The 25106-nt window shown below is 32.0% G+C and overlaps 2 protein-coding genes and 1 pseudogene across 16 annotated transcripts; all 3 read left to right on the top strand.

The window, feature by feature from the left end:
- The first annotated feature begins 676 nt into the window (after positions 1-676).
- On the top strand, positions 677-5065 carry LOC100793077 (rust resistance kinase Lr10-like; annotated as a pseudogene).
- Positions 5066-13643: 8578 nt separating this feature from the next.
- LOC100305367 (stress-induced receptor-like kinase) lies at positions 13644-18465 on the top strand. The gene is made up of 4 exons (NM_001251183.1): positions 13644-14433; positions 14776-14808; positions 16930-16953; positions 17216-18465. The coding sequence occupies exons 1-4, from the start codon at positions 13644-13646 to the stop codon at positions 18463-18465; spliced, it is 2097 nt and encodes a 698-aa protein (NP_001238112.1).
- A 1925-nt stretch (positions 18466-20390) lies between these two features.
- LOC102664137 (uncharacterized) lies at positions 20391-24727 on the top strand. Of its 15 annotated transcripts, XR_001384418.2 has the most exons (8): positions 20391-20657; positions 20766-20810; positions 20954-21043; positions 21351-21504; positions 21583-21652; positions 21846-21926; positions 23746-23956; positions 24543-24700. XR_001384418.2 is itself a non-coding variant. In XM_014766429.2 (7 exons), the coding sequence occupies exons 1-5, from the start codon at positions 20468-20470 to the stop codon at positions 21616-21618; spliced, it is 417 nt and encodes a 138-aa protein (XP_014621915.1). In that variant the 5' UTR covers positions 20391-20467; the 3' UTR covers positions 21619-21652; positions 21846-23956; positions 24543-24700. The 15 variants fall into 15 exon arrangements, 4 of the variants coding, with proteins under 4 accessions (XP_014621915.1, XP_014621913.1, XP_014621914.1 ...); XM_014766429.2 differs by having other exon boundaries at positions 20954-20965; positions 21351-21484; positions 21846-23956; XM_014766427.2 differs by having other exon boundaries at positions 20954-20965; positions 21351-21484; positions 21583-21656; positions 21846-23956.
- Positions 24728-25106: the final 379 nt, after the last annotated feature.

Below are 25106 nucleotides of genomic sequence, written 5' to 3'. Positions count from 1 at the left end.
TACTTGAATCAACTTGATTCATCATCATGAAGCTTGCTTCTACAGCATGCACCAGAGCCCCAGCATCAGCATCAGAGGCTCCTCTTCCTCCTCAACCTCCTTCTCAGCCTTCCTCTCAGGGATCGATCCCTCCACTTGCATCCACTTCAGCACCCCTACATATGCATGGACAGATGCTCAGGTCCCTGTATCAGGGCCAGCAAATCATTATTCAAGACCTGCATCGATTGTCCTTACATATGAAGATGGATCCGCCCCTCACAACTCCAAAGGCCTATATTCAGTAGGTCGCATGACCAAGAGCCCAACCCTTTACTGATAGGGGGGAAGAGCCATCTGGAGCTGGCTCGGGAGATGCTGTAGTTGATGACGACATTATTGTTGATTTGGCAGCAGCAGATTGGGGCCCATGGGCAGATTTCGGGCGGAGGCAGCACAGGATCTTAGTTTATGTTTTGATGTTTTATGTTTTTATGTCTTTATTTTTAATGTAGTCTGTTTGGAACTTAAAAAGTAGTAGTAATAATATTAGAATTCAGTATGTGTTTTCTGAGTAATAATTGCATGATAACTTGAGAAGTCATAATTCTTTAGCTTGTTTTGAAAGGTCCAACACTTGAGATGCTACTGATCATTGGAGAAACACTGGTTCTGGAAGCAAAAGTCAGGTCAAGAAATGGAACATGAACCGCATAGAGTGGAAAAGGTTAGCTTGATGGAACATGGTCATACCTGGTACGCCGAATACTTACTTAGTCCTGGTGAGAGTGTGAACTTAATTGTGAGAGAAAACGCCTATTCTTAAGTTCCTAGTTTTGCGTCATTCTTAGACTGTTAGATTAGTTACTTAAGATGGATATGATCAAGGCCATGTTTGTTTCGTTTAGCTACTTAGCCAAAAAGCCAACCCAACATAATTCTACCCTTTGCACCCATGTTGAGCCAATAGATTATTTTGAATTGACCCTTGAGCCAAAAATTGATAGTCTTGACCCTTTTTAGGATTTTAAGAGAGCAAAAAAAGGGGTTATAAAGGTCTTAATTTGGGGGATTTGGGGATGAAAGGATAAGTGGCCAAGATAATAGAATAGCATACAGTAAGACACCTTTTGCAAATTATAAGCCCAATTCCTTCCAGGTTTTTTTAAAAAAAAACTTTTAAAAGGGCAAAATAAAATAAAATAAAGAGAGGTGTCAAAGGAAAAGTGTTGTGGAGAAATAAAAGGGCTAAGTAAAAGGCCTAGGTAGAATTGAAATTTTGCTCTCTTATAATCCTAAGTTTGAATTTCCAAGAAAAACCATGATTTTTTTTTTTTGATAGCCAGGCCCCGATACAAGCCAATAAAGTCCTTAGTGATCCGCCAAAGGTAATTAAAGATAACCTTAACAGAGATGAAATGCAAATCTCTGGAATCTTACTTGCAGGTTGTTAGATTGCAAACACTAAACCAGACACTTATGAGTAGAGGGAAACACCAGCCTTGAGAGGAAAGTAAGGCAAGCCAAACTTGATTGAATTCCAGATAATTAACCGATTCAGCTCTTGTGTTTTTTGTGCTTTCATTTTAAGATTATGCCAAATGCAGAAAGAACCAGTCAAGGAATTGAAGAACTGCAGCCATTGACAGTGTTGGAACAATTAGAAATTGCTTGAGAATTTATTTGCTTGGGGACAAGCAAAGTTTAATTTAGGGAATTTTGATAACTGCTAAATAATTATGAATTAATAATAGAAAATCATGCAAATTTTGGCTTAAAATTAATTATTTAGCAGTTATTTTAATTAAAAAGCTAAGAATTGATAAAGTTTAGATTTTTGGCTGCAGATTGAAGGTTGAAGGTGTAATAAGCAAAAAGCAAGAGAAATGCTAAAGAAAAGAAGAAAGTTGGAAGCAGACCCAGTCCAGTACGGGCGCTAAGCGGGCACGGCAGCACAGGCGCTAAGTGAGGTGTTAAGCACGAAGACGCAGGATCCGTTACTCGCGCTAAGCACGAACCACACGCCAAGTGCGCGATCCAATAAAAGCACATGCTAAGCCTGCAGCACGCGCTAAGCGCACGATCTAAACGTGCTAAACGTGAGGTGTCGCGCTAAGCACGCCTACGAAAGCCCAAAGCCCATTTTAGCAGCTATAAATAGAGAGTCAGTCCAGGAGGAATCACACACCTCGCCTCAGAGTACTTCTCTTAACATTCCAAGCCTAAGCTCTTCCTTTCTCTCTATATTCTTTATTTTTCCTATCCATTCTTTCTTTCACCCCTCAGTTGTAAAGCCCCTCAATGGCCATGAGCGGCTACTCCCCTAGCTAGGGCCTGGCAGGCCTAAAAAGCCAACGATGTATGGTGTACTTCAAGAGTTATCAATGCAAAGAGAATTCCTTCCAGGTTTTATTTTCTAATTCTTTTCTTTTTATCTTGCATTTATGTCTTAAATTTTTTTGGGTTTTATTCGCTCGGGAAAGGGTATTTCCTAATAAGGGTTTAAGAGGCAATGCATGCATCAGTTTTTAGGGGTTACACGCTTAGGAAAGGGTAACACCTAATAGAACAAATAAAGAAAAGAATCATTGGGTTAGCATTGCTAGGCATAGAATGATGGCCCAATGCCCATGCATTTAGAAACATCTATAATTCAACCTTAATGCATTTTAATTATTGAGTATTCACAAAGGCATTTTGGAGATAGGTAGTTAAAATAGGCTTATCATCGTGAGGCATCAGGGGCAAGTAAAATTAACAGATGTGGGTAGAACTAGTTCAATTGCATTGGTAATGAACATCATAATCTCATGCATCGTAGGCCAATTAGGTTTGTCCGGTCTTAGCATCTTCATCTTCATTAATTATCTTTTTAAATTGTTTGATCTAGTAGTAGCAATTTACCCTTGCATTTATTCTGGCTTTTTACTCTTTACTTCTCACTTACAAATTGAAGAGTATTCAATAAAGTGCAATAAAATTCCTGTGGAAACGATACTCGGACTTCCGAGAATTACTACTTAGAGCGAATTGGTACACTTGCCAAACACCTCAACAGTACGTGCAAGTTATTTAATACATACAGACTAATAGAACCATTGGCTTGCATTTGAAACAATGACTTATATGATTTCTTAGTATAATATAAAATAATTCAACAATATAAGTTAAACATCAAATTTATACCTAGCTAGATTTGACAGTAACTATTTGTTTTTCTCCTTTCTATAACTAAAGAAATTGATAACCACTAATCAATTTGGTCCTTTATGCAACTTAATATTAGTAACGAAAACTGACTGATATGCAAAATCCTCAACAACTAAATTGGTTGATATTTGTCAAATTTGATGGATAATAGAAATTTTAAGATTCTTTATTTGCAAAATCCTCACACTAACATTGTAATCAAACGATTCTTTATCACACTATTCACTCAAGTAAACCTTTTCTTTCTTTTTTTGCATAAGCCATTTTTGCTGTCATAATAGGTGAGTTCCTCTATTTTTTATATGCTGCACATAATATTAACCATGCAAAACATTTCACTAGAGTTAGTATGTGTTATAATAGTTTGACATTATTATTACTATTGATTATATGATGGTATGTACCACTTTGTGACTTTGACTCTTCCAATAATTAAGAATCTTCTAATATTAACAGATTATGCATACATGTTGTATGATAGTCATTTTTTTTTTCATTTATCATCCGTTATAACATAATAGTCACATTTGTGATATTAATTCACAGGATTTTCGGAAACTATAAGAGGACCAAACCCAAAACTTGAACGTAAATATGATGCGTATGACTCAATATTTATTACCTTTGGACACTACATTCTACCATTCTTGGCAGGCAAGTTTTTGTTTGGGATGACATTGTCTATTGTTCTTTTGATATACAAATGGAGAAAAAGGCATTTGTCCATATATATATGAAAATATTGAAAATTATCTAGAACAAAATAACTTGATGCCTATTGGATACTCATACAAAGAAATTAAGAAGATGGCTAGAGGTTTCAAAGACATATTGGGTGAAGGAGGCTATGGCTTTGTATTCAAGGGGAAGTTGCGTAGTGGGCTTCTGTGGCAATTAAAATGCTACATAAAGCAAAAGGTAGCGGCCAATACTTTATTAGTGAAATTGCAACAATTGGAAGAATACATCTTCACAATGTAGTACAATTAATTGGAAATTGTGTTGAAGGCTTAAAACGTGCCCTTGTTTATGAATTCATGCCCAATGGATCACTTGAAAAATTTATTTTTACCAAAGATGGAAATATATATTTAACATATGACAAAATATATAATATAGCAATTGGAGTAGCTCGTGGGATTGCTTATCTCCATCATGGGTGCGAGATGCAAATTTTGCATTTTGATATCAAACCCCATAACATCCTTCTTGATGAAACATTCACCCCAAAGGTCTCTGACTTTGGATTGGCAAAACTATATCCAATAGATAATAGCATTGTGACTATGGCAACGGCAAGAGGAACAATTGGGTATATGGCTCTAGAATTATTTTATAAAAATATTGGAGGAATATCCCACAAGGCTGATGTTTATAGCTTTGGGATGCTTTTGATAGAGATGGCAAGTAAGAGGAAGAACCTAAATCCCCATGCAGATCATTCAAGTCGACTTTACTTTCCCTTTTGGATTTATAATCAACTTGGAAAAGAGACAGATATAGAAATGGAAGGTGTCACAGAGGAGGAAAATAAAATAGCAAAAAAGATGATCATTGTTTCACTTTGGTGTGTACAGTTGAAACCAAGCGATCGTCCCTCAATGAACAAAGTAGTGGAAATGCTTGAAGGAGACATTGAAAGCCTGGAAATACCTCCAAAGCCTTCTCTATATCCACATGAGACAATGGAAAATGATCAAAGCATCTACTCTAGTCAAACAATGTCAACAGACTTCATTAGTTCTTCTAGTTATTCCAAGGAAATTGTGACTAATCCTTTGGTAGAGGATGCTATTTGATAATGCATAGTAGTTATGTATTTGTATCCACCTTATTGTCTTGAACACCTGTTCATCTGTAATATTTATTTTATCTAAAAGATTGCCTATTGTTTTATCTTTCAAAGTATAAAAAAAATGGGGTTACCAAAAATTTAAAGATTTTTGTTCAAAAGTTTCCCCTGATATGTAATCTTGGATATAAACCTGGATTTCTACTTGAATGGTGTAATGTGGTTGCTTGTAAGTTTTTAGCATAATAATTTCTACCCAAAGGCTAGGGAATGGGCTCTGTGTGTGTCATATACTCGCACACACACACACACACACACACACACACACACACACACATACACATACATATATATATATAAATATAGAGACACACACAGAGATATATGCTGTGGACACACAGGGGTATATCGCGCTGGCCGCGCTCTCTATCTATATATATATATATATATATATATATATATATATATATATATATATATATATATATATATATATATATATATATATATATATATATATATATATCTCACAAGTCACAAAGACGATGCAGACACAACGTCGACGGTATGAAAATTTTATTATATTAATTCATGACTTTTTTATATTTTCTAAACACATCTTTACATGTTTCATTGTGTAGGTATGATGTTGAAGATGCTTCATTGCACTTGGATGGAAGTATGAAGACTTGATTCAGTATGATGATATTAATTTATTGTATAAAGACTTGTAATGTTATGCTAGTTTTATAATTTTTATTGTGTAATACTATAACATTAATGTGTACTTGGATATTTCTTGGATGCTTTTATGCTTGTTTGATTTTATTACTATTATTATTGATTTATTTTGGTATTTTTCGTCATGTTTTAAACTTAGAATTAAACCTTAAATTTATTATTGTTGAAAAATTGAGATAAAACAAAAAAAAATTATAATTTTTGACATTTTTAATGTAAAATGGGGTCCCCGCGGGGAGCCGGGGAACGGGAACGGGGCAAAAAATACCCTCAGCACGGGGAGCAGAGACGGAGAGTAGGGTAAGGTTCAGGGACGGGGAGCGGGAAAGTACACCCCGCCTCGTGCGGGTGCCATGCCTATAAAACCTCGTGCCTTCAAAATAATAATAACACGGGGAAGTACACCCCGCCCCGTGCTATTAATTTTTTGTAGGGTTTTAATTCTAATTAGTATTATTAGGATTTTAAAATTATTACTTTAAGCACATTTGTATGACTTGAAAAGAATTTTTAAACCTCTCTTGCTATTTTTACTATCTCATCCTGTTATGTGGTTTTCTAGGAACAAATAATTTATTTTATCATTTCTTAGGCCTCGTCCAGACAAAGTATTAAAAATCGAAACTAAACAGTACTTAGTATTACACATGTATCCTTGAGAATTAGTATTTTGAAAATTTTCATCCGATTTTCCTGAATAATTAGAAAATTAGTTCAATTAACTAAAAGTAGGGCTCTCATATGTACATCAATGGGTTCTATAATAGTGTTAAGAAATTTAATATTTGGGAATTACTTCAGTGTAGATTATAAATAACCCACACCTATTGATAATTCATGCATTTATTTATTGACATGTAGCTACTTTTGCCATGTCATATAATGAACTTTAAGTATAATCAAATATTATTTAAATGATTTTGATTTAATTCAAACAAATCTAACAAAGATATTGTTTTATCAATTTTAAATTAATTTAATAATATATAAAGCTAATTGTGTTTAATGAAGTAAAAAATGAATTGTTAAATTGGTTACATTAATATATTAATTTTGTAATTTCAAAAATTAAAATTAAGTTTATAATGTATATTAGGAAATCAGATTCATATAAAGTTGTTAATTAGACATAATCAAATTTAACATACCTGATTATATTGAAAAAAGAATTTAATTACACGCATTAATGATATTCAATATACAATTTTTAAAAAATATTTCTAATAAAATTTTGAATATATATATATAATATTTTATGGAAATATTAATTCATAAAGATATTTAAAAAAAATCATGAATGTTATTAAATAAAAGTAACTATTCATAAATTTAATAAATTTAGTTTTTTTAAAAAAAATAATAAATTTAGCTTAATATATTAAATAAATTCCTTTTAATTTTTTTAATTATTATTGGATACAAAGCATATTATAAAAACCGAATTAATGAATAAAAAAAGACTCCTACGTACTATATTAATCTTTACTATCTATCTATATTTATTAGTTAAAATAAATTATTATAGTAACATTATGTTTTTTGTAATGTCTAGTTAAGTGATTTTAATTAGATTGCAAGAATAATTTAATTTAATTTAAATATATGTAATTAATTAATTATAACGTGATGGTCTATGATGTTTGTATATATATAAGATTATAATTACATAGGTGAAAATCTTGTTTTAGGGGTGAATAGTAAGTTTTTGAATGGTTTGACCCGGATGAATAAAGCTTGAGAGATAGGAATTAAGTGGGTGGATTTAGGAAGCATGCAAAAAAATGTCTTTGTTAACGGTTTTGTCTTGGAATTAGAAGAAACCACCATAAATGTATTTATGGTGGCTTATTATGATTGTCACAAATGATTCATCTTTATTTAAAGTTCTCGTATGTATAAGTTTTACAATCTCACTTTAGGATCATGTTTGATACGAGAATGCAAGACTCCTTGAGGAAATTGAATTTGGAGGGGAAAGAAACATAATGAGTGTTGTCTTTAACGAATAATCTATTATTGACAATAGATAAGTCTTTGTACTTACCATTGTTCAAAAAAAGATATGGTAATTAAATATTGATGTTACTCTTAACATTATTAAAAAACAAGACAACACTAAGATTCTCTCTCAAGCATCACCTAAAGTTCGAACTCAATAACTTCAAGAAGTGTCATTAAGAAGATCCACAAGAGAAAGAAAACAAGTAATTTGATATGATTATGTCATATTTCTTTAAGAACATGAATATAACATTAGGTTAACTGAGAAGGTTTAATTAACCTTAGTCAAGTCATGTTGTGCTCTAACTCTCAAATGGATTGATGTCATAAATGATGTAATAAAATCAATGCTTGAACATGACATTTGAGATATCATCAAATTTCTTGAAAGTGTAAAACCCATAAGTTATAGATAAATATCTATAGTCGAAAGGGATTCAATGGGTAATATTAAAATATATAAAGTTTATCTTGTCGTCAAAAGTTTTACAAGAAAAAAGACTTGATCACAAAGAGACTTTCTCTCTAATTTTTTAGAAAGACTTTCTTAGGACTATAATGACATTGTAGATCATTTTGACAATTGTTTTGCATAGATGGATGAAAAGATTACGTTTCTAAATGGAAACATTGATGAAACAATTTATGCGGTGTAACCAGAAAACCTTGTTTAAGATAATGTAAAGTCTATGGTATGTAAACTAAAGAAATCCATTTATGCTTTAAACAAGTCTCTCGTCTATGATATTACAAAATTCATCAAGATTATCTCTTATGATGTTGAGTTAAATTTGGTTGATGATTGTGCATGCTAAAAGTTTAGTTGGAGTAAATTTATTATTTTGGTATTATATGTTGATGACATCCCAGTACCATCATATGACTTATTGTTGCAAAACAATTATATTACAATTTATCATGAATGCTTTATTTTTTTTTGTATTGTCTTGAAATAATTTTTTATGGGAGTCCTAAGGTGATATATAAGTAATTTTGATATGCAACACTAAAAAGTAGTAAAGCACATTATGTATTAATTAAAGAGAACAAGAAACTACATGTTTTCATATCGAAAGTCTAGAAGTTTAGAGATCATTGGATATTCTGACTTTGATTTTTTCGGAATGTCTTAATAGCAATCATTTCACATAAGGATCCACATTTTACCGTGTTGGTGGAGTTAATATTTTTCTATTCGACATCATACTAGAATTTATGATTGTTAAATTATTGTAACTAACTTTCCTGTTGTCAACATTAGGTAGCCATCAGGTGTTTATTGGGGAAATATCTTAATGGTATAATTAAGGATTTAACCAAGTAAAAATTTGTTGACATAAAGTATTTGGTTGTTAAATAAAGAATTTAGAAAATACATATTTTTATAGAACATATAGGAACCCATTGCATGCTAGCTGATCCACTAACTAAAGGTATGACACTTAAAGTTTTTCATGAGCACACTGTTCATATAGGTCTAATTCCTAATAGTATTTTAGTTTAGTGGATTCTTACTTATGTTTTATATCTTATGGTTTACAAACATTTTGTTGTTTAGATTTTCTGCAGAAATAAAGTTAAATTTTATCATTTCATTATCAGCTTGTTTTATTTGCAATATTTTTGTTGTGTTTGGATAGATCTATATAAAGAATAAAGTTTGGGCTAGTTGGAAATAGGCATGACTAAGATCACATTGCATGTGATTTTCATGTTGCTTATTCATATTGACCTATGTCATTGAGTGTACTGATGTGATGGCCATTGGGATCTAGTTACATTTTTTGTAGTGACGAAAGCCGCAATGAGTCTATTATTAATACATGAGATGAACTACGTTGTTAAGGTGGAAGTCTAAAGGTAAATAGCATACAAATGCGTGCTTAAGGATTTTTGATATAATTGTTACAATATATAGCCCAAGTAGGAGATTGTTGGAATTTTCTATTCCAATAATTAATGTAGGCTAATATTATAAAACAATTATATTAGCTATTTATTATTAATGGGTTTTATTTTATGTGATCAAATTAAGTGAGCCTATTAGACAACTAAGTCAAATGATTTGGACTTAAATGAGCATATGTCATTGTTGATCCATTAGGGGATAATGAGAACCCTATTAGGTTATGGTCCTCAATATACCGAGTCGTCGGATATAGTTTCTCTTCTCCATATCTGAAGAGTTATGAAGGTCCTATTAAGGAATAAAGAGGTTATGGTTGAGTAAGAACCATGAAGTCACTGGTTACGATGTTAGCCGATTATATGTTCCGTAACAGATCCTAAGAAGAGTACATAGATCAGAAATCACCTACGGATTCAGATTCTGCTGCGTTTGTTTGATCAGACATTATGGATCCAGACATTCCTAAAACTCTTCTTGATAATCTAACATAATGTGTTCCTGATGATTATATTGATATTTTATAAGGATCCTCTAAAATTCTAATATTGTCTCCCCCAAAGAATTATGATAGAGAAAGTGAAACTCAGACATATACTGCCACAAACTTGACCTTACCAAATTCTTTGAAATTAAATTTAAACCTGCATTAAGTTGCGCAACACTGACTTTAATGGATTTTTCTAGTCCACAAGTCCAAAAAAGGTGTGCTGGACTTTTGGATATAGTGTGTGGAATTAGGGATGGGTAAGCGGACCGGCCTACCGTGCGTAAGGTCCGCCAGAATTGGCATCGAACCGGGTCAGCCCACCTCGCATTCTTACATGGACCTAATAAATTGATGCATCCCCGCCCCTGTGAACCCCGCAGATCAAACGGGCCGGTCTGTGGGCCTAATTTTAAATGAATTCTAATTTCAACAAAAATGTAACACAACAAAATTAAGTTCAACACAAATGTAAATAAAATCTCAACAATTAGTCAATTACATCAATAAAATAAATAATGTTTTAACAAAAGAAAATCCAAGCAATAAATCTAAAATATGAAACTTAAACATCTCCAACAACAAATGATTTCATATTTGAAGTAGCTTGAGCTTTCTCCATCTCCACATCTTCATCTTCTTTTCTTAAAACTCAAAACACTAATAAATATTAGAATCAACTCAAGTTAAGTGATTAAAATTAAGACAACAATTATTACACATTATTTACCTTGCTTATGAAATCCTAGTAACCAATTTTTAGTACATATCGAGACTTGCACGTTGTCAGCAAGAAGCCTAGTTCGATATTTGTTAAGCACCCGTGAACCAATACTAAATGTCGATTCGGAAGCCACAGTTGTAATTTGGATGCATAAAATATCATAAGCCAACAATGAAAGATCTGGATTAAGCAGGATTCTCAAGGTACTGTAGTTGGTGGGATTCTCAAACCATGGATTAAGCAGACTTACGAGCAACCCGTAGACCTCGCGGATCAAATCTGCACATTCCGCTGGTTAAGTGAGACGAACCTAAAATTTTTGCATGACCATGGACTATTTAAAAAAATTAGTCCATTACTCGCGCAAACACGGACCCTGCGGGCCAGTCTATGGGCCCGAGCCCATTTACTCACCCGTATGTGGAATTGCTCTAAATCTAAGCAGTCCTTTACCTTCTACACATAATACTACAGAAAAGTCTAGCCAAAGACAAATGAATGATGGATGTGACAATAACTAAAGTTTGTTCAAGGAAATGTGTGAATGACTTATAAGTTTATGCATGAACTATATGTAGATAATTTATAACAAAATAAATGTCATTTTTGACCCAGAGAGAAGAGCTATTAATCCAATTCAGAAAAAAAAAACATTGTTGGTCCATATATATATATGAGCTAGAAAACACCTCCAAGACATGAAAAATCAAAACAGACCTAGCGAATTTGATTCGGTGCCACTAGCTGCATACAGGATAATTGATTTGGTGCTTCTTTACAAAAATAAAAGGCAAAATTGGTCTCCCACTTTATCTCCAATTACGGATTTGGTCCTCCTATAATTTAATTCACAAATTTGGTCCCTCAGTTTTATAAATCTCTGCAAAATTGGTCTTGGAAGCCCGATTTGGACGTTGACCGTTAACCTCAGACATTGACTGTCACGTGTCAATGCCACGTGTCAACGTCTGAGTGGTTCCCTGTAAAGGCTTCATTTTTTGTAGGTAAAATTGCACTTTTGGTCTCCCAGTTTTACTCCAATTTCGATTTTGGTCCCCTTATAGTTTAATTCACACATTTAGTCCCTCAGTTTTATATATCCCTTTATAAATTGTTCCTATAAAATTGGTCTTTTGAATGGTTTAGCTACTAGTGCTAGAGACATGGTAGTAGGTCTTAATAAATCTCGCACTTCTTTTTCATCGTAAGTTTTTCACTCACTTGGAACCCAGAACAAAATCACTCTTTGTCTCTCTCCCACTTCCGGGATTGTTCAACTTGGGAAAGTGGCGCATGAATCCCAACCTCGGTATGAAATTTTCAGATCTCTTACTTTAACAGGTTCTGTAATAACTTTTTTTTTTCTCTTTTTTTGTTCCCCCATGCGGTATTATGTGTATACGACTGCTTAAGTGGCCTATGTATGACAATGATATTTTTGTTTGAAATTTGAAATACAACTTCTCCAGTAATGAAATTTGGCTGAATTTATAAAGGGATTTATAAAACTTAGGCACCAAATATGCAAATTAAATTATAAGGGGACCAAAATCGAAATTGGAGTAAAACTGGGGACCAAAACTACAATTTTACCTACAAAAAATGAAGCATTAACAGGGAACCACTCAGACTTTGACACGTGGCATTGACACTTGACATTGACATGTGGCAGTCACACATGGCAGTCAACGTCTGAGGTTAACGGTCAACGTCGAAATCTGGCTTCCAAGACCAATTTTGCAGGGATTTATAAAACTGGGGACCAAATTTGTAAATTAAATTATAGAGGGACCAAATCCAAAATTAGAGATAAACTAGGAAACCAAAGTGTAATTTTGCCAAAATAAAAATAAAAACTGATTCGGTGCTTATGCAAATTCTTGACGCTTCCGTGTTTCATTAGCTTTCACATCTTGCATCCTTCAAATCTCATCCTCTTCACAAAAATTCAAAAAGCCTAACGTCTCGCTATCACTGTTAATGTTTACCTCTACTATTAATCAAAACCTTCCAAGCCCAACCACGTGAAAATTGACCGAAACCTTAGAAGAACTCTTCAAAATCGTGTTGATTTTTCCAAGACTTAATACCCCCTCAGGGACAAGTTAAAGTCTACGTAATCACACATTCTTTTAATATTGGAAAAATGAGGTCCCCTAAGTCCATGTCTTAAATATCAATAATTATAAGCATACATTTATTTTCCTATCGCGTATGTATGTAAAATTCAAAAATAAAGTTTCAGAATTTTAATAAACTCTTACTGTAGTCCAACAATTTCAACCTATAAGCTCCGGAAAACTATCACTTTGAGTGTTATATATAATAACTAAAATTAGCTGCATTATTGGTTCAATTTCATTTAATTCTACAAAGTAAAGGTGTCTTGCAAATGAAGTCCCAAATATTATCTCTATTAATTCTTGTTAATCAAGACTCTTTAATAGAAGAAGATCATTTATTTCATAATTACTCCAAGTCAAACATGTTTAACCAAAAATTCTTAAACAATGAACGATCAAAAAATATATGTATTTTGTTGGTATAGATAATACCAATTAATTCTTTTAAGATATCATCAATCGTACGGTCTTATACTTATAGTCTCTAAATCTTTCTCATTCTAATATGATTCAATCAGAATTTTACATAATGCAATAATGCTGAGATTAATTTAAGATGCGTAAAAAGTAAAAAAGAAAGATATTAGGACAGAAATAACCTTACAATTTTTCTTTAAATATCGACTTTGATTTTGTATGCACTATGCACTTAAAGGTGAGCGAGAAACAGTTTGAGCGTCATGTGGAGACAGAGAGCTTTATTGGTGTTCCTGTTATTACTAGTCCACCAAATTTGTGCAACCAATGAGCAAGAGCATGCTTGCCCCCCTTCTTCCTGTGGCAAAATCACCAACATAACTTATCCATTTCGATTAAAAGGCGACCCAGAAGTTTGCGGGGTCAACAGGTATTGGCTAGCTTGTGAAAACAATGTTACGGTGTTATATTTGTACTCTGGAAAATATCATGTGCAGGCTATCAACTACAACAATTTCACAATCCGTGTGGTGGATCCGGGTGTTCAACAGCCATATTGCTCCTCCATTCCTCGCTACTTCTTGTCTCCAACCAATTTCAGTGCAATTGATGAAGGGTATCCATACCTAGCCTTACAAAATCGAGATTATTCTTGGGAGCACGTTTTCCAGCATATAGTTTTCTTAAATTGTAGGCATGCAGTGATTGACAATGAGAAGTATGTGGAAACTGATCCTTGCATCAAGTGGCACTCCAAAGGGTACATATACGCTATTGCTGGTGACTTAATAGCAAAGGACTTTGAAGTTGGTTGTGAGGTAAAGCTGGTTGCTCCCACATCATGGCGGGGTTTGGATACAAATAATTCTTCATACACTCAGATGCACAGAGCGCTTCTCTATGGATTTGAGCTTTCATGGATCAATTTCGCCTGTGGCGATCAGTGTGGATATTTTTATTCCGACTGCGCATTTGACGCTTCCATTCAGAAGCTTCAATGCCCCTGCCGCAATTTCCTGGGGGGACAGCTGTTCCAGCTTCAATGTGCTAAAGGTTGTAAAAATTATATATTTACAAATCATCAATAGAACCATCTTTAATCTGTTAAACCATATATTTTTGCATTTGGTAAAACAAGGTTTCAAAAGTCTGTATTTATATTTTAATTTATATTTCTTATTCATCCTATTAATAAAATCATTTTTTAAACAAAAAATTAATTTATTAGTTTTATTTTTTTACCTGTGTCTATATGAACCCAAGGATTAAATAAAACTTTTTTTTTAGATAAAACTTTTTAAACTGATAATAGGTATAAACTTTGACATATATGTTAATAGTCCTCTGTGTCTCGTTGTGATAAAATCCGAAACTGATATATTTTTTTGTCAATAGGGACATGGTCCAGGCTGCTAACATCTGCAGAAGGTAAGAATTTTATAACCTTAATTTTTTGTTTTATAAGGACTCAAAATACATTCAAGTTTTTATAATAATCATCTGAAAAGTTATATCAAGAATACTTTTTTATTTGTTGATTTGGTTGATTGTATAAAATTATTTTGGGTTGTTAATAAGTATCTTAAGAAATTAAAACAAAAAAAATTATTATAAAAATTATATATAAATGTAAAAAAATTCATAAATAATATAATTTTATGCCTTTCAATTTTTTTCTTCTTTTTTGTTGCTTAATCATCATTTGTCAATTATTTTATTTGCATTGTGATTGCATGCATTACTATTAAACCTTACTACTAATCCGTGAATCATCCTTCTTAAATGTATGTATATGTACGTGCAAGTTATTAAATACATATATACAGACGAATAGAACCATTGGCTTGCATTTGAAACAATGACTTATTATATGATTTCTTAGTATAATATAACATAAATTCAACAATATAAGTTAAACATCAAATTGATCCCTAGCTAGATTTGGCAATAACTATTTATTTTTCTCTTTTCTATAAGAAAAGAAATTGATAGCCACTAATCAATTTGGTCCTTCATGCAACTTAATATTAGTAACGAAATTGACCGATATGCAAAATCCTCAACAACTAAATTGGTTGATATTTGTCAAATTTGATGGATAATTGTTGTTAACATCGGCAAGTGTACCGATTTACACAAGTAATATAAAACAGTACGACTAAATATCATATCCTCAGAAAATTTATTTCACTTAGACCATGTACATTCAGTATGTAAACACTTATAGGGATTAAAAACAGGATAAATGCTGAGTTCTGTACTAGAAAATCTATTTGAACATAAACACAATATCTAAAGCTATATAAGGTGAAAACTATCAAGTTAACAGTGTTGGGTTGTTCTACTTAATTTCTCTTGATGTTTAAAATATATTTTTCTCTATTTAATGTTATCTTAGTGTTCTTATGCTGAGAAACTACTCAAACCATGATTTCTCACATGAATGAACCTAGCTCTCTTTAGACTTTGTCCTTGATCCCTCAACAAACTTGTTCTAAAGGAGTTGTCTTAATCCTACAACATAATATGAACTAAATCACTGCACTTCATTCCTAGACATACAAATTTCTAGCTTGTTCTACCAAGTTCTAAGGTTTTAAAGCATTATCCAATACTAAAAAGCTTAACTACACATACAAATGGGTGATCAAGTCACAAGCATGTAAAATAAACATAGATAGAAGCAATAAACAAAGAAAAATAACATTAAATAGATAGTGAGAATATTACATCAAGATTGTTCAGTTGATCTCCTCAACAAAGAGGCTTAGCCTTCCATTACAAGCAAAACTTTAAAACTAAGAAAGAAATTGTTTCTGGTGAAAGAAATTGGAAGAAGATGATGGAGGATGTCTCCTTTGACCTCTAAACCCTAAGTCTCTCTATTTTCCTAAGCCAAGCACCCTTTGTTGCTCCTCACTCGTCTCTTTATTGCTTCTTGTTGTTTATTTTCGCCAACTTCAGTGTTTTAAAGGCTCTTGGACCTTTCAGCTTCTGAAGGCTCGCTTAGCAAGCATGTCTCGTTAAGCGAGAGTTAGTGAATTTTCGCAAAACGAGAGTGGGCGCACTAAGCACGAAAAGAGACAATGACCTCGTTGGACGAGCACATCTCTTACTTATCCTCTTCTAAGGTTTCCCATCTGCTAAGTGAACTGGATGCCTCGTTAAGCAGATGTCACACGCTGAGCGGATCTGCCTCACTAAACGAGTCATCAGCTGCTTGAACCTTTTCTTATTTGGCCCGAAACTGAGCTGGATTCAACATTAAGTCCCAAAAATGGAGTTTCTGCTCTATATAATCACACAATAAAGATAAATATGTACAATTCCTACAAAAAGAATCATAAATTGGAGGCAAAGCGCTATTTCCTTGCAAATATTCAATATCAAATTAACTCATGAATAGCAACTAATAATAATATCAATTTTAAGAATTAAATTGATATTCTACTTTAACAAGTACCTTATTTATTGCATCTCACATTAACATTGTAATCAAAAGATTCTTTATCACACCATTCACTCAAGTAACCCTTTTTTTTTTTGCAGAAGCTTTTAATGCTGTCATAAAAGGTGAGTTCCTCAATTTTTATATGCTATAGATAATTTTAACCATGCAAAACATTTCACTAGAGTTAGTATGTGTTATAATATTTTGACATTGTTATTACTATTGATTATGTGATAGTATGTACCACTTTGTGTCTTTGACTCTTCCAATAATTAACAATCTTCTAATATTAACAAATTGTGCATATAGGTTGTATGATAGTCATCATGTTTCCTTTATCATCTGTTATAACATAATCGTCACATTTGTGATATTAATTCACAGGATTGTTTGAAACTATAAATGGGCCAAACCCAGAACTTGAACGTGAAATCGGTGCCTATGACTCAATATTTATTGCCTTTGGACACTACATTCTACCATACTTGGCAGGCAAGTTTTTGTTTGGGATGACATTTTTTATTGTGCTTTTGATATACAAATGGAGAAAAAGGCATTTGTCAACATATGAAAATATTGAAAATTATCTAGAACAAAATAACTTGATGCCTATTGGATACTCATACAAAGAAATTAAGAAGATGGCTAGAGGTTTCAAAGACAAATTGGGTGAAGGAGGCTATGGCTTTGTATTCAAGGGAAAGTTGCGTAGTGGGCCTTCTGTGGCAATTAAAATGCTACATAAATCAAAAGGTAACGGCCAAGACTTTATTAGTGAAATTGCAACAATTGGAAGAATACATCATCAAAATGTAGTACAATTAATTGGATATTGTGTTGAAGGCTCAAAACGTGCCCTTGTTTATGAATTCATGCCCAATGGATCTCTTGACAAATTTATTTTTACCAAAGATGGAAATATACATTTAACATATGACAAAATATATAATATAGCAATTGGAGTAGCTCGTGGGATTGCTTATCTCCATCATGGGTGCGAGATGCAAATTTTGCATTTTGATATCAAACCCCATAACATCCTTCTTGATGAAACATTCACCCCAAAGGTCTCTGACTTTGGATTGGCAAAACTATATCCAATAGATAATAGCATTGTGACTATGACAGCGGCAAGAGGGACAATTGGGTATATGGCTCCAGAATTATTTTATAAAAATATTGGAGGAATATCCCACAAGGCTGATGTTTATAGCTTTGGAATGCTTTTGATGGAGATGGCAAGTAAGAGGAAGAACCTAAATCCCCATGCAGATCATTCAAGTCAACTTTACTTTCCCTTTTGGATTTATAATCAACTTGGAAAAGAGACAGATATAGAAATGGAAGGTGTCACAGAGGAGGAAAATAAAATAGCAAAAAAGATGATCATTGTTTCACTTTGGTGTATACAGTTGAAACCAAGCGATCGTCCCTCAATGAACAAAGTAGTGGAAATGCTTGAAGGAGACATTGAAAGCCTGGAAATACCTCCAAAGCCTTCTCTATATCCACATGAGACAATGGAAAATGATCAAAGCATCTACTCTAGTCAAACAATGTCAATGGACTTCATTAGTTCTTCTAGTTATTCCAAGGAAATTGTGACTAATCCTTTGGTAGAGGATGCTATTTGATAATGTACAATAGTTATGTATTTGTATCCACCTTATTGTCTTGAACACTTTATCTAAAGATTTCCTATTGTTTTATCTTTCAAAGTTTAAAAAAATGGGTTACCAAAATTTAAGATTTCATTCAAAGTTCCCTGATATCTAATCATGATATAAACTGATTCTACTTGAATGTGTATGTGTTACTTGTAAGTTTTAGCATATAATTCTATCAAAGCTAGGATTGTGTTATAAGCTAGCAATGTAGGCTTACACCGTAAAAATGGGCAAACAATAAAAAAAATTATGAAATTAATGATAATTAGTAATTAAGAGATATAAGGTTGATTCAACAATTATAAAGATAGAAGGAAGATGAGAAAGATTATGAGTAAAAGATTTCAACTGTTATTTCTAACACAATTAACTTACAAATTAATATTTATTGATAAAAAAATTATAATTAGTAATTACTAATTAGAATTAAAACCCTATAAAAAATTAATTAATTCAAACATTGTTTGCAAAAATTGTCTCAATTAATTCTCAGAAAAAATTTAAAATTATTATTTTCAGCACATTTATATGACTTTTGAAAAGAATTTTTAAACCTCTCTTCCTATTTTTATTATCTCATCCTGTTATGCGGTTTTCTAGGAATAAATAAGTTATTTTATCATTTCTTATGCCTGATCCAGACAAAGTATTAAAAATCGAAACTAAGTAGTACTCAGTATTACAATTGTAGCCCTGGGAATTAGAATTTTAAAATTTTTCATCCGATTTTCCTGAATAATTAGAAAATTAGTTCAATTAACTAAAAGTAGGGCTCTCATATGTACATCAATGGGTTCTATAATAGTGTTAAAAAATTTAATATTTGGGAATTACTTTGGTGTAAATTATAAATAACCCACACGGTTCGATAATTCAAGCATTTATTTATTGACATGTAGCAGCTTTTGCCATGTCATATAATAAACTTTAAGTCTAATAAAATATTATTTAATTATTTTTGAATTAATTCAAACAAATCTAACAAGATATTTTTTTTATCAATTTTAAATTAATTTAATAATATATAAAGCTAATTGTGTTTAATGAAGTAAAAAATGACTTGTTAAATTGCTTGTATTAATATATTAATTTTATAATTTCAAAAATTAAAAATTAAGTTTATAATATATATTACGTAAATCAGATTCATACAAAGTTGTTAATTAGACATAATCAAATTTAACATACCTGATTATATTAAAAAAGAATTTAATTACAAACATTAATGATATTCACTATACAATTTTAAAAAAATATTTCCAATAAAATTTTGAATATATATACAATATTTTATGGAAATATTAATTCATAAAGATATTTAAAACCTCAACATGATTAAAAAATCATGAATGTTATTAAATAAAAGTAACTATTCATAAATTTAATAAATTTAGTTTTTTTTAAATAATAAATTTAGTTAACTATATTAAATAAATTACTTTTAATTTTTTTAATTATTATTGGATACAAAGCATATTTTAAAAACCGAATTAATGAATAAAAAAAAGACTCCTATGTCCTATATTAATCTTTACTATGTATCCATAATTATTAGTTAAAATAAATTATTATAGTAACATTATATTTTTTTTTAATGTCTAGTTAAGTGATTTTAATTAGATTGTAAGAATAATTAAATTTAATTTAAATATATGTAATTAATTAATTATAAGGTGATGGTTTGTGATGTTTGTATATATATGATTATAATTACACAGGTAAAAAACTTGTTTTAGGGGTGAATAGTAAGTCTTTGAATGGTTTGACCAAGATGAATGAAGCTTGAGTGATAGGAATTAAGTGGCTGAGTTTAGGGAAAAAAATGTCATTTTTTCATGGTTTTTCTTGGAAATAAGAAGAAACCATCAGAAATGTATTTTGGTCGCTTATTTTGACCGCCACAAATGATACACAGTTTTAATTTTAAGTATGTTATTTTATTAACACTTGTTTATTTTTTATTTTGATAATGTGTCCCTTGACACAGCATCTCTCCGCATTCCTTTCTCACTCTTCACTATTGATTACGATCTCTCCACCTCGACGACCAGTTTCACTTCGTGCTCGCATTCGCCTTCTAGGGATCACTCCTCGCATTCTCTCATTCTCAGTCTCGCATTCTTTTCAGACTCTTGCATACAAAATCGCATCCATTCAAGGTAAGTTTTAAATCCTATTTTGTGATTCTCCAATATTTTCTCACTCTGTTTTTTCATCATTTATTGGATTTTAGTTCATATTTTTTCATTACTCTGCTTCTGTGAAAGGTTGTTCTTGCACTGAGTGTCATGAAGCTTCAAGATTGGGAACAAGTAAGAGAACTCACGTTACTTCATTTTAGACATATTATGTGTACGTTGTGCTTAAGTTTTTGCATTTTGTGCTTGTATTTTGAGTTGTCTTGAAGCCTCTTTAATTACTATGTATTATAACTATGCATTTTCTTTTTTGACAGCTTGGAAGGAAGGTGAGGAGTAAAGACACTGATTCCTATAACAGATCTGCAATTGTGGTACTAATTCTTAATTGATAGTGCTCAAATAATGTAAGTGTTTTTTTTCACTGCAAAACTTAGGTTGCTTGCAATGTGTTTGATGAAATTGTCTTATTTCTTCTTTGCTTTAGTTTGAGCACTTCATCTAATTTTCATTTCACTGTTAGTTCGACTCTAAATTTTGAATGGCAAAGTGCAATCCAATAGCTTGTTGCCTTGATTCCATGCTTATAAAACAATCACATAGCACACAAAAAGCTTTTCTAATGTTGTAAGCTTAAAATTGTCCTCATTCATTGTGAAATTGATCAAATATCAATTTTTGTTGATTATGTATCTAGACTTATTATGGTTTCAGTTAAAGAGGAAGTTGCAAGTCATTACCTAGGTCAGGGTGGTATCGGTCTGGTTTCAACTTATGTTGCTTATTCTCCTAAGATTGCAAGTAGATACTTGGATTCTTCATGCAACTATTGGCTTAATTATAGCACGGTTGTTCTTTCACTTTGCAAGTAATAATCCATGTTTGCACATTCAGATTCCTAAACCCTTTGTATTTGTTTCATTTTTTCATTGGTTTGGTGTTGCAGGAGAATGGTAAAATGAACTATCCGCAATTACTTTAGGAGACCAAACTCTATAATATTCTTCAAGGAGGAAGTAGGTAGTTTTCTTTTCATTAATAATAACTTTAAGCAATTTTCCTTGTTGTTTTTTATTAATAATCATTATTAGTGTTGTGTATGTGTGTGTTTGAGTGGATCAATGAATTGGTGCATAGAGATGGAAGGTTTTACTGTTAGGAAGTTGGTGAGGTTTCAAAGTTTCAAATTACTTGTCCCCTTCATTTCAGGACATGATGAATCTGGATGGAAATCAGAGAGTGCTCTGACAAGGTTTTCCAAATATTCACCATGTGAATGACAGTTCAATGGTATATTGAATATTTCTTTTATTCCTTTCTTTCCATTTAGATGCTTGGTGATTAATTTTCCTTTCTGCTTTTCTAGTTTCATACTCCCCAATTTTAAGTTTGAGAAATAGCTTATGACATTGGAATCATCTATTATGCCTTGTGAAAGATACGTAGTTGTTTCTGTTCACAACTTTTTTTGATTCACCTATTATAATTAGTCATTAGCCATGCTACTCTAGCATATTTAATGCATATATAACCTTATGAAATTCATGGGGAAGGCCAATTTATCAAGTTGTCAACAACAATTAAATCCATGCGGAAGGCAATACACAATAGATTTTTTGGTTCAAGAAGCAGCATGTGGATTTTTTGGCTGCCCATGTAAGAGTCAATCCTTGATTTTTATTTATTCTTTACTCACTTTGAATTTGAATATTTTTTTATTATCTCAAACATTCCCTTTTGATATATATCCAGTAAAACTATGGCAGCTTAACGGGGACATACAATTATTAAATCTATTTCTTTTGGCATTTTTGGAATTTGGATATAGATCTGAAATTATTGGTGTTCAAACAATTATCAACTTTGCGTATCCACGTGTTGGTACCATTTATAGTCTATGATCCCTATTGGTAGTAACTCTGCTTGAAATGTTTAGTGTTATTGACTTCCTTCAGTTTTTTATCACTTTCCTTCATTGTTACATAAGTTACAATTTATCATACATCATAGCATGTTGATCTTGCTTTAAACATGTTCTGTTTCTCTCTATGGATTCCTGATTTTAAAAAAATTAATGTAAGAAGCTATGCTTATCGAGTGGGTCATACTGCAAGAGCTAGAAGAGAAGGATATGCTATCACTTTTGTGACTGACAATGACCGATCACTTTTAAAAGCCATTGTGATTATCATTTAAAGAGTCGCCGCATTTTTTCAAGCTTTATTTTATATTTCCTTGCACGGTTTTCCTTATAAGATAAAAAAAGGTTGTGCATGTTGATTTAGATGTTGGGTCCCATTTATCATAACAATGTACTTACTCAGAAGGCCCAAAGAAAAATGAAAAGATTTTTCTGAGGTAGCTAAAAAAGGTAGAGTTCAAAAAGGCAAAGCACAGAACAGAAAATAGAAGTTAATATGCCTAGAGATGGGAGATTTGTCTCCTCAAATCCTCCAAACCTAATCATTGGAAAAACGTATCATCTATCATTATACAAATAAGGTCCTGGATGGTCCACGTGTCGTGTTGTGGTTAATCCACTTTCCCGTCCAAAAATGTCACATCCTGCTATAGTGAATGGCCTATAAAATGATGTGTTTTCAATTCTAAGCGTTTCCAATACGTTTCCTTCTCCCGATGTGCTTGGGTAACCGAAATGCCAAGCATTTATTGTGGTACGCGTTTTACCATTTTCATTTATTGTTGCACGTATTTTCCTTCTGTCTTCCTTCAGAAATCGAAAGTGCCATTTTCTTTTACCATTTTTACTTTCTCTCATTTCTCTCTCCCGAATTGTTATCTCCCCCTTCTCTGTTCCTTCTTTCCATTTTTTCATTCTCCCTGTTTTTTTACATCTAAAGCTGTGATTTTTTACACCAAAATTATGATTTTTATCTCATATTTCATGACAACGATATCGTATTTGCGTTCCTCTCCAGGTTTGCATTTCTATATCGTGTTCTTGGTGGAAGAACACACCAAAGTTGTCATTTTTATCTCAAAACTCTCTGAGTGTATATTCGTTTTTTTTGTGACTTCTAACAATACAAAGGTTGAAATTTTTTTATTTTTTTCTGACTTCTCTCATTACCTTCGTTATTGTATGCAGAGAAGGTGAAAGAACACTAAAGCTGCGATTTTTATCTCCAAAAAGCTTCGATTTTTATCTCAAACAGATTTGTTTTCTTTGTTTCTCTGTTTATGTTTTCTTTGTTTCTCACAATACAAAAGCTTACATTTTTTTTTAGTCAACCTCTATTGCATGCAGAGAAGGTGGAAGAGCACACTACAAATGCAGTTTTCATCTGAAAACTCCACAAGTACGAGTTTATTTTCTTTGTTTTTTTGGTAGAGGATGCTATTTGATAATGCACAGTAGTTATGTATTTGTATCCACCTTATTGTCTTGAACACCTGTTCATCTGTAATATTTATTTTATCTAAAAGACTGCCTATTGTTTTATCTTTCAAAGTATAAAAAAAATGGGTTACCAAAATTTAAGATTTTGTTCAAAGTTCCCTGATATGTAATCCTGATATAAACTGATTCTACTTGAATGTGTATGTGTTGCTTGTAAGTTTTAGCATATAATTCTATCAAAGCTAGGATTGTGTTATAAGCTAGCAATGTAGGCTTACACCGTAAAAAGGGAAAACAATAAAAAAATTATGAAATTAATGATAATTAGTAATTATGAGATATAGAAAATATAAAGACGATGTAGACACAACGGGGAATAAAATTAGTAAAAAAATACAAGACAATATTATCATATATATATATATATCTCACAAATCACAAAGACAATGCAGACACAACAATGTCGACAGTATGAAAATTTTATTATATTAATTCATGACTTTTTTATATTTTCTAAACACATCTTTACATGTTTCATTGTGTAGGTATGATGTTGAAGATGCTTCATTGCACTTGGATGGAAGTATGAAGACTTGATTCAGTATGATGATGTTAATTTATTGTATAAAGACTTGTAATGTTATGCTAGTTTTATAATTTTTATTGTGTAATACTATAACATTAATGTGTACTTGGATATTTCTTGGATGTTTTTATGCTTGTTTGATTTTATTACTTTTATTATTGATTTATTTTTGTATTTTTCGTCATGTTTTAAACTTAGAATTAAACCTTAAATTTATTATTGTTGAAAAATTGAGATAAAACAAAAAAAAAATATTTTTTTATAATTTTTGACATTTTTAATGTAAAACGGGGTCCCCGCGGGGAGCTGGGGAACGGGAACGGGGCAAAAAATACCCTCAACACGGGGAGCAGGGACGGGGAGTAGGGTAAGGTTCAGGGACAGGGAGCGGGAAAGAACACCCCGCCTCGTGCGGGTGCCATGCCTATAAAATAATAATAACGCGGGGAAGTACACCCCGCCCCGTGCTATTAATTTTTTATAGGGTTTCAATTCTAATTAGTATTATTAGGATTTTAAAATT

The sequence above is a fragment of the Glycine max genome, chromosome 13 (assembly GCF_000004515.6).
Source record: "Glycine max cultivar Williams 82 chromosome 13, Glycine_max_v4.0, whole genome shotgun sequence".
In the NCBI taxonomy this organism is placed as follows: Eukaryota; Viridiplantae; Streptophyta; class Magnoliopsida; order Fabales; family Fabaceae; genus Glycine; species Glycine max.
This window is presented reverse-complemented; position numbering and strand designations above follow the sequence as displayed.